Source organism: Zea mays, chromosome 1 (genome assembly GCF_902167145.1).
Source record: "Zea mays cultivar B73 chromosome 1, Zm-B73-REFERENCE-NAM-5.0, whole genome shotgun sequence".
NCBI lineage: Eukaryota > Viridiplantae > Streptophyta > Magnoliopsida > Poales > Poaceae > Zea > Zea mays.
In genome coordinates this window covers 262823106-262833261 of record NC_050096.1, presented here as the reverse complement: position 1 = coordinate 262833261, position 10156 = coordinate 262823106, and the positions used below count along the sequence as shown (strand labels likewise).

The window sequence follows — 10156 nt, the reverse complement described above, 5'->3', positions numbered from 1 at the left end:
GCTTGTAGTTGTGATTAGCTTTGTAAATTTCAGTTTCGCCCTATTCACCCCCTAGACGACTATCAATTAGTCGTTGTGAGCTCTCTTCTAATCGCTCACTTTATTGGTCGTGTTGTACCAAGACATATTGGATGTAGTAAACAATAACATCAGTTAGCCAAATTAAAAAAAATATTATACGGAGAGCGGAGACAATCAATAAAAAATTTTGAGATGTTTTTGGTGGATAGTTTACGTGGGTATTATTGTAAGCCGTTGCAACGCATGGACAACCAACTAGTTTATCATTAAAATTAAGTTGGGCCAAAACACTCTACGGGGCATGTATGACATCGGTTTTTTTTTCTACCGACGTCCGGAGAATTTCATTAGCAATCGGTGGCCACAGAGAGTTAACTAAAAATAATTCAGCGACAGATATCTTCGACTCCTCGTTCGTGGTTCCCCATCGTCATCGCCATGGATTTCTCTTAGGCTCACCCGTCCGCTCGGCTCGCTTCCTTCCCCACTCTCTCTGATCCCGTCGCACTTCCCTCCTCGCTGCAGCCCCTCTACTATTGCGATTACCGTTTCCTCGCTGCCCTTTCCTTTTTCGGTCGGCAGCAATCACCGGGGCAAGCGAACCCTCGATTTGCGTCCCCGCTCTCTGCTAGCGCCCCTAAAAGAGGAGCGAAGCGATGTCTATGTCGAAGACGGGTCAGGCCGCGGAGAAGGATGAGCAGCAGCAGTCCCGAGGGATAGCACTGATGCAGGGCATCTGCGCCGTGGTGTACCGCAAGGCCGATAACACGCCCTGCCCCATCAAGCAGGTCTGGACGACGGCTCTATCTTTCGCTCTTTCCCTCACGATCTAGTTTTCCGTTTCGTTTCTTTTCGGTCCTGTGATGGGCGAATGGATTAGTCGATTGATGATCTTGGTGCGGGAGACTATCGAATTGATCGCCTTCTGTTTTGTGGTTAAGTTTGAGGCTAATAGTGCACCATTGATCTCAGATTTGGTTCGGTGTTGTTTCCGTGTATGGAAAACGTTGAGCTATTTAGTTGGGAAAGTATTTTTCTTCTATGAAGATATCCCCGATTTAATTAATTCATACTAATTTGTTATCCTAAGGAGAAATGAATTTTACTTTTCTATCATAGTTAACTGTTGTTTCAAAATTGTTGCATATGTCTAATTGGCACCTTGTACCTTCTAGGGTCTCTACTTGGGATCTGTTGGAGCAGCATTCAATAAGGACGCTCTCAAGAGTTTGAACATCACCCATATCTTGATCGTTGCAAAGTCACTGGATCCAGTATTTCCAGCTGAATTTAATTACAAGAAGATCGAAGGTAACTTAGCTTTCTTTCTCTTTCCTCCCTAATTCTTCACTATTTTTTTTATCTGCGGAAAGGTGTTGTGAGTTCGCTATGTACATAACATCTAGATTTTATGTGCTTGGGGCATATGAAACCTGATTCAGTCCTTCTCTATAAAACTGCAAAACTGCCCATTTGTTTTATTATCTGTCAAAATCCAGATCCATTACAACGACTCAACGAGAGAAATTGACAGGGTCTGCGTATCAAGGACCCATTGGTGTTTGGGTCCTGCCACACTTGAGGAAATAACGTGATCAAAACCAGATGTGCTATCTTCACTCTTCAATAACCATTACAGTGGCCAATTGGGCCCCATTTTCTCTGGCTGTTTAATCAAATCTTCAGTAGCACGTGTTCTGTGGATTTAAAACTCCTTCAGAATTTTCTTTAGCTTAGTCAACAAATGTGTAGTGTAGTTTACTAAATATAGTAAACCTGGCCTACCTCATATCTGGCCTTTATCACTTCATGGTTGTTTGAATAATTCTTGTGCATATAAGTTAGTTAGCGTTTTCCCTTGCACATTTTTATTGTGTGCTGTACTGCTGTGCGTGTTCGGATCTCTGATGCGCGCTTTGTTTGTGTGGGAGTTGTGTGTGCCACGGCTGAGACATCAGGGATGTCATTAGTTGAATGTGGCGTGCATGTTGGGGTTCTTGGTGCGTGGGCCTATGCTTTTAGCGTGTAACCACTGCTTCACGACCCTTGGTTTTTAGCTTATAACCGTTGCGTTTCAACTCTAGCCTACCCCAACATGCTTTATACTAAAAGGCTTTGTTGTTGTTGTTGTTGTTGTTGAAGAATCAGAAAAACGCTAGAGTTCAGAAGAGCACCAAAACCATGTGTTTGTGTTGTGTTCATTAGTGTTCTTGTGTGAATCCTTTGGAGTTTGTGCTGTGTTTGCGGGCATATGGGAGTGAAGTATCTCTGGAGATCTCCTCACAATAGTCTGTGAGGCTAATACAGAATGCTGCATTGCTATGCTAATAATATGCAGGCAGCAGGTCTGCCCTGCTTGTTCTGTCAAATATTGCAGAATTATGTTCCTTGATTGAATTGTTTTAAATGTGTATTTATACGAAATTTAAAAAAAGGAATGTGCTGTCTTATGATAGTTTTCCAAGAATTGCGTAGTGTTTGACAGTTGTCATTCATTCATTTGTCTGATACCTTAATTACCTCATTATTTTTATACCCAAGCTTTCATGCACCACTAAGCCATGTGTTTTGTTTAATAAATGCAGTACTTGATATCCCAGACACTGATCTGTTAAAGCATTCTGATGAATGCTTTGGTTTCATAGATGAAGCTATAAGCTCTGGAGGCAATGTTTTGGTCCATTGCTTTGCTGGGCGGTCAAGGAGGTAATGTCTCTCTCCTTTTAATTAGTGAGACACTAACTTATATTAGCACTAACTTGTCATAATTTGGTATGAAGTGCTCTTATATGTTCAATTCAGTGAACGAGACAAGCATATGGCAAAAAGGAAAATAGCTAATCTGTTTCAGTGCTGTGTATTATTTCATACAACACCTGCATTTCTTGTTATCTTGATCATGGTTTGTCTCCAGTATATCATGTTCCATATCTTAAACATTAGACTAGAATAACAATGGCTCCTATTGCTTGGTAGCTCCGCAAAAAAGGTTGATGACATTTCTGAAATCAAAATATTCCTGTCTCCAGCATGGCTAATTAGGTCATAACTCTCAAAAGAGTTAACATCGTACAAGTGATATATGTGGCCCATTAATGTGGTATGTCACCACATTCAAATTTCTGTGGAACCCAAGTGGCTGATTGGCTAAGCTATTCAGTCTGATTACTGAGGTTGGTTGTTTTGGGAGCAAGTTCAAAGCATTCACAGCAAACTGATATCAGCCAGTCTAAGGTTTTAACATGATTTTTAATATGTTTGATATCTTGACAACACATCTGATATGCCTGGAGGGAAAGACCTATGTGTGGTACTACCCTACAATGATGTTTACATTTTTTTATATTAAATGCAATAACATGTTCCTTGTCCTAAGTCCATTTAGTAAAAACTCAATTATTGGATAAACCACGAATTAACATGTCCTTAACCTACTGTTGTTTCATGTAGACTGTCTTAATCCATAGAAGTCATTGCATAGCATTATTATTTTTTCCTGCTGAATTATCTTTGTCAAAATGTTCAGTGTGACAATCGTTGTTGCATATCTCATGAAGAAGCATCAAATGAGCCTCGAAAGTGCCTTGTCACTAGTTAGAAGTAAACGACCTCAAGTGGCTCCTAATGGGGGGTTTATTTCCCAGCTGGAGAAGTGTCATGTACGGTAATACATTCACTAGGCGCAGGCGCGCGCGTGATGTCCGGCGAGCAACCGAGCGCGCGGCCGCAGAGCAGGCAGCAGCGCATGCTGCAAATCAGCCACCAATGGCAAGTGGCTGAGATTAGGAAAGAGGGCTAAAATCAGGTGCTGCAAATCAGCCACAGATAGCAGGGGCTGAGATTAGGAAAGAGGGATAAGAATAGGAAAGAAGCAATCAATCAGGCTAGAGAAAATCAAGGAGACTTGCTCCATTTGTAGGTGGCCGACGGCCATATATACCCAGCTATGCTGCACGGTTATAGCAATAAGGAATTTGTCTCTTCTTCCACCTCCAGCCTCACAAGCCTGCGGTTAGGGGGGCATAACCCCAACCGGAGAGGACGGCCGACGGCTACGAGCTACGTAGCCGTGGTCCGGCAAGTCGGGGATTCCAGGTCCTTGACAGCTTGGTATCACGAGTCCGGCGATCTTCGTCCAGCAATTCCCAGTCCACCGAACCCCCCACCAGCCGCACAACACCACCATCTCCCACCCGCTCCTCTGCCCCCAGCACCATGTCGGAGTACACCCTTGCCGACGTCGTGAAGATGATGCAGGAGATGCAGGCCGACATCTCCGGCCTCAAAGAGAAGTCCGCGTCGTCGTCCGCCGGCGGCACCATGCAGGAACGCCCTCGCGACACCGACCGCCTGCCTAAGTTCCAGAAATGGGACTTCCCTCGGTTTGATGGCAAGACCGATCCTCTCCTCTTCATCAACAAGTGTGAGTCATACTTTCGCCAACATCGTTCCTCGCCAGAGGAGCAAGTGTGGATGGCCTCATACAGTCTCGAAGGCACCGCGCAACTATGGTACATGCAGCTGCAAGAGGATGACGGCACCCCGTCCTGGCGCCGGTTCAAGGAGCAGCTCAACCTGCGCTTCGGGCCGACCAGCCGGTCCGCGCCTTTCTTCGAGCTCACCGAATGCCGCCGCACCGGCTCGGTCGAAGAGTACTCCAACCGTTTCCAGGAACTCCTACCCCACGCCGGTCCGATGGAGGAGGCGCAGCGCGTCCAGCTCTACACGGGGGGGTTGCTGCCGCCGCTCAGTCACTCGGTGCGCATCCTACACCCCGACACTCTCAGCGCCGCGATGAGCCTGGCGCGGGAGGTGGAACAGCTGGAGATCGCCCGCGTCCAGGCGGCGACAAGACCGGCAGCGCGGGGTATTCTGCCGGCGCCCCCTCCACGACCAGCCGCTCCGACACTACCGGCGCCACCTCCTCCCTTGGCCCTGCCAGCGCCGCCGGTGGGTGCAGCACACGCGCGCGGCGAGGGCGCTCGCCGCCTGTCACCCGAGGAGATGGCGGATCGTCGTCGGCAAGGCTTATGTTTCAATTGTAACGAGAAGTACTCTCGGGGCCACAATCGTTTTTGCAGGCGTCTCTTTTTTGTGGATGGGGTGGAGATCGATGACACCGGGGTCGACGGGGACACGGGCGCGGCCGAGCCCAACGCCCCGCTCTTCTCCCTGCAGGCGGTGGCCGGGGTGGCGCCGACTGACACCATGCAGATCGCGGTCACCCTCGGTCCGGCCTCCCTGGTGGCGCTGCTCGACTCGGGCAGTACACACAACTTCATCTCCGCGACGGCAGCACACCGGTCGGGCCTCCCCATCCAGCGCCGTCCACGTCTCACGGCCATGGTGGCTAACGGCGAGCGGATCTCCTGTGCCGGCGTCCTCCGCAACGCGCCGCTCCTCGTCGAGGGCGAACCATACCCGGCCGATCTCTTCGTCATGCCGTTGGCCGGGTACGACGTCGTCCTCGGCACGCGTTGGCTGGGGGCCCTGGGACCGATCGTGTGGGACCTCGCCACCCGCCGCATGACGTTTCAGCGCCCAGGGCGCTCGGTCTCCTGGACGGGTACCCCACGCGCAGCGCAGCCGGCGGTGCGCACCATGACAGGGGGGGATGCGTTGATGGAGGCTCTCCTGGACTCGTTTGGGGGGCTCTTCGCCGCTCCTTCGGGCTTGCCTCCCAAGCGCGCCCACGACCATCGCATCCTCCTCAAGCCCGACGCATCGCCGGTGGCTGTCCGCCCGTACCGCTACCCGGCTGCCCACAAGGACGAGCTGGAGCGTCAGTGCGCCGCGATGATCGAGCAAGGGATCGTGCGCCGCAGCGACTCCCCGTTTTCGTCACCGGTTCTCTTGGTCAAGAAGCCCGATGGCTCCTGGCGTTTCTGCGTCGACTACAGAGCCCTGAACGCCCTCACCATCAAAGACGCGTTCCCGATCCCGGTGGTAGAGGAGCTGCTCGACGAGCTCCACGGCGCCAAGTTCTTCACTAAGCTCGACCTTCGGTCCGGCTACCATCAGGTGCGGATGCGGCCGGAGGATGTGCACAAGACCGCCTTCCGCACGCACGATGGCCTGTACGAGTTCCTCGTGATGGCGTTCGGACTCTGCAACGCTCCGGCTACGTTCCAGGCGCTGATGAACGACGTGCTCCGACCATTCCTCCGCCGTTTCGTCCTGGTATTCTTTGACGACATTCTAATTTACAGCAAAACCTGGGCCGATCACCTCCGCCATCTCCGGGCGGTTCTCGACGAGCTGCAGCGCCACCGGCTCTTCGTCAAGCGCTCGAAGTGCTCTTTCGGCGCGCCGGCCGTCTCCTACCTCGGCCACATTATCTCGGCAGCCGGGGTGGCTATGGATCCGGCCAAGGTGGCCGCCATCCGCGACTGGCCGCCACCTCGCTCGGTCCGGGCAGTTCGCGGTTTCCTCGGCCTTGCCGGGTACTACCGCCGCTTCGTCCACAACTACGGCACCGTGGCTGCCCCGTTGACGGCCCTCCTCAAGAAGGATGGCTTCGTCTGGGACGACGCGGCTATGACAGCGTTCGCAGCACTCAAGGCAGCCGTGTCCTCCGCCCCGGTGCTCGCCATGCCGGACTTCAGCAAGCCGTTCGTGGTGGAGTGCGACGCGTCCGCCACAGGGTTCGGCGGGGTGCTTGTCCAGGAGGGACACCCGGTCGCGTTCTTCAGCCGGCCAATCGCTCCCCGGCATCGCGCCCTCGCCGCCTATGAGCGCGAACTTATCGGCTTGGTCCAGGCCGTTCGCCATTGGCGGCCATACTTGTGGGGTCGGCACTTCACCGTCAAGACTGACCATTTCAGTCTCAAGTACCTCCTCGACCAGCGGCTGGCCACCATCCCTCAACACCATTGGGTGGGAAAGCTCCTGGGCTTCGACTTCGAGGTGGAGTACCGCTCGGGTGCCACGAACACCGTCGCCGAAGCCCTGTCCCGAAAAGACACCGAGGAGGGCGCGCTGATGGCTATATCCGCACCCCGCTTCGACTTCATCACGCGGCTACGCCAAGCCCAAGCTACGGACCCGGCCCTCGTCGCCATCTGCGAGGAAATTCGCGCGGGCACACGTACGGCGCCGTGGTCCATCATGGGCGGGATGGTCGCCATGCATGGGCGCCTCTACATCCCGGCATCGTCCCCTCTCCTGCAGGAAATAGTGGCTGCCATACACGACGATGGCCACGAAGGCGTCCTACGCACCCTACATCGGCTGAAGCGCGACTTCCATTTTCCAAACATGCGCCGTGTTGTGCAGGATTTCGTCAAGGCATGCGGCACGTGCCAAAAATACAAGTCTGATCACTTGCGGCCGGCCGGTCTTCTACAGCCCTTGCCGATCCCCTCGGCGGTGTGGGCCGACATCGGCATCGATTTCATCGAGGCGCTGCCCAGCGCCCAAGGCAAGACGGTCATCCTCACCGTCGTCGACCGCTTCAGCAAGTACTGCCATTTCATCCCGCTGGCGCACCCGTACACGGCAGAATCGGTGGCGCAGGCGTTCTTCGCCGAAGTGGTGCGGCTGCACGGCGTTCCGCAGTCCATCGTCTCGGACCGCGACGCCGTGTTCACTTCGGCCTTCTGGACAGAGCTGATGGAGCTCACGGGCACCAAGCTCTTCATGTCCTCCGCCTTCCACCCCCAGACAGACGGCCAGTCGGAGGCAGCCAACCGCGTCATCGCCATGTACCTTCGCTGCTTCACCGGCGACCGCCCTCGACAGTGGCTCCGGTGGCTTCCGTGGGCGGAGTACACCTACAACACTGCCTTCCAGTCATCACTCCGCGACACGCCATTCCGGGTGGTGTACGGCCGCGACCCGCCAACCATCCGATCCTATGAGCCGGGCGATGCACGCATTCCCGCGGTGGCGCAAGAGATGGAGGAGCGCGCTGCTTTCCTCGACGACGTCCGCTACCGTCTCCACCAGGCTCAAGAGTCCCAGCGCCGCGCCTACGATCAACACCACCGGCGAGTCATCTACCAGGTGGGCGACTGGGCCCTTCTTCGCTTACGGCAGCGGCCGTCCGCGACACTGCCACGCTCGGCAGCAGGCAAGCTCAAGCCGCGCTATGTCGGGCCCTACCGCGTCAAGGAAGTCATCAACGACGTGGCAGTCCGCCTACAGCTTCCGGCCGGCGCCAGACTCCACGACGTCTTCCACGTGGGGGTTCTCAGAAAGTTTGTGGGATCGCCACCATCCGAACCGCCGGCGCTGCCAGCCACGCTCAACGGCGCCGCCGTGTCTGCACCTGCACGGGTCTTGGCTGGCCGCCTAGCTCGCGGCGTTAAACAGGTCCTGGTTCAGTGGCAGGGTGAACCAGCGACGGCAGCGACTTGGGAGGAGCTTGAAGACTTCACGGCCAGCTTTCCACAGTTCCAGCTCGAGGACGAGCTGGTTTTCGAGGCCGGGAGAGATGTCATGTACGGTAATACATTCACTAGGCGCAGGCGCGCGCGTGATGTCCGGCGAGCAACCGAGCGCGCGGCCGCAGAGCAGGCAGCAGCGCATGCTGCAAATCAGCCACCAATGGCAAGTGGCTGAGATTAGGAAAGAGGGCTAAAATCAGGTGCTGCAAATCAGCCACAGATAGCAGGGGCTGAGATTAGGAAAGAGGGATAAGAATAGGAAAGAAGCAATCAATCAGGCTAGAGAAAATCAAGGAGACTTGCTCCATTTGTAGGTGGCCGACGGCCATATATACCCAGCTATGCTGCACGGTTATAGCAATAAGGAATTTGTCTCTTCTTCCACCTCCAGCCTCACAAGCCTGCGGTTAGGGGGGCATAACCCCAACCGGAGAGGACGGCCGACGGCTACGAGCTACGTAGCCGTGGTCCGGCAAGTCGGGGATTCCAGGTCCTTGACAAGAAGTTTCAGAAATCCTTGCAAGGTAAAACACAAATAGTTGCCTTTGTCCTCCTTTATGTTAAAATGGTTTCAGAGCAAGGTGACATGTGTATCTTGCTTAATGAACCTTTTTCTTTCTTTCTTTTTGTTGTTGATTACCTTTAATTCTACATAAGCACTCACTAGCAACACATTTGGTACTTGTTCACTAGTTCTTTTGCTGGAAACTGTAACCTGCATTTCCAGCTTGACTACTATGGACTGCAACCTAAAAAATTGTCTACTCACCTGTTATGAAATAAAAAATTCCCTGGAATGATTGAAATTGTGTGAGAATACACTTGAGATTTTAACCACAGCAGAACTATTGAGTCAGGGCGTTTCATATAGTTGAACAGCTGAGGAAGGTTCTTAAGATGAACAGTAGATGTCCGCATATAATTTGAGTTCTTTGGAAATGATACCAGTGCTATCATGCACCTATCATTCTGTTAAGTTTGATCTGTAGGCAAATTGTTTTTTCTCTTGATTTTGTCAGGTTTCTGTTTCATTGTCACTTCTGCATTTTTCTGTGGATTGGCTATAAACAGCATTAGCTATCAACTTTTACAAAAACCTAGTGGAGCAAATATTTTTTTCAGCATCAGTTTGTTTCTCTATAAGTTGCAGAGAAAATGTTGGGCTAGTGTAGAAAATAACTGTGTAAATGAACAGAAAATAAGAATGCACATAGAGCCTGTTGTAGAACTTCTGTCGGTGTTTCATAACACATGCATGGCTAACTTAAAGTTTATCAGAAATCCAACCTCAGTAGTTGACATAATCTCACCTGTGGAACTTATGTTTCTGTGCAGTGGAGCAGGAATGGAGAATGCAACCTGTGCAGCACTGATAATTATACTAGTGTTATAATAGGTGCAGAAGGCCTCATATGTAGTGAAGGCGTATGCGTTGTAAGAGCGTCTTGACCGCGTATTATGACATCTGGATAACAAGCGAGGCCTTGGCAAACTTTATGATGTAAACAGCAAGCAACGTTGTTCATCCATTGGGATGCAGTTTACATGTTGAATAATATTCACTGCAATTTCTCTTCAAATGAACCAAAGAGGGGTAATAGTTGGTGCTCTCTCTCCTGCATAGATGCGGCACATCAATCAACCTTAGAAGAAGAATACTCCATCGTGCATAGATGCAGCACACCGTTGACTTTTCTAAAAAACTTTGACTAGTCGTGTTATTCAAAAAAATAATGAGTTATTATTTA

The 10156-nt window shown here is 51.8% G+C and overlaps 1 protein-coding gene across 4 annotated transcripts; it reads left to right on the top strand.

Moving 5' to 3' along the window:
• Positions 1 to 366: 366 nt before the first annotated feature.
• On the top strand, positions 367 to 10156 carry LOC732725 (uncharacterized). 4 transcript variants are annotated; one of them, NM_001112354.2, is made up of 6 exons: positions 368 to 809; positions 1197 to 1332; positions 2667 to 2727; positions 3548 to 3673; positions 8913 to 8932; positions 9744 to 10156. In NM_001112354.2, the coding sequence occupies exons 1-6, from the start codon at positions 678 to 680 to the stop codon at positions 9779 to 9781; spliced, it is 513 nt and encodes a 170-aa protein (NP_001105824.1). In that variant the 5' UTR covers positions 368 to 677; the 3' UTR covers positions 9782 to 10156. The 4 variants fall into 4 exon arrangements, with proteins under 4 accessions (NP_001386076.1, NP_001105824.1, NP_001386075.1 ...); NM_001399146.1 differs by having other exon boundaries at positions 379 to 809; positions 2607 to 2727; positions 9744 to 9985; NM_001399147.1 differs by lacking the exon at positions 3548 to 3673 and having other exon boundaries at positions 367 to 809; positions 2607 to 2727; positions 8800 to 8932; positions 9744 to 9997.

What these genes read in the sequence shown, in the direction of transcription:
- LOC732725 (NM_001399147.1), top strand. Translation starts at nt 678, where the DNA reads ATGTCTATGTCGAAGACGGGTCAGGCCGCGGAGAAGGATGAGCAGCAG. An exon ending in CGCCCTGCCCCATCAAGCAG is followed by an intron (nt 810 to 1,196) that starts GTCTGGACGACG and finishes TGTACCTTCTAG; the next exon opens with GGTCTCTACTTGGGATCTGT. An exon ending in TAATTACAAGAAGATCGAAG is followed by an intron (nt 1,333 to 2,606) that starts GTAACTTAGCTT and finishes TAATAAATGCAG; the next exon opens with TACTTGATATCCCAGACACT.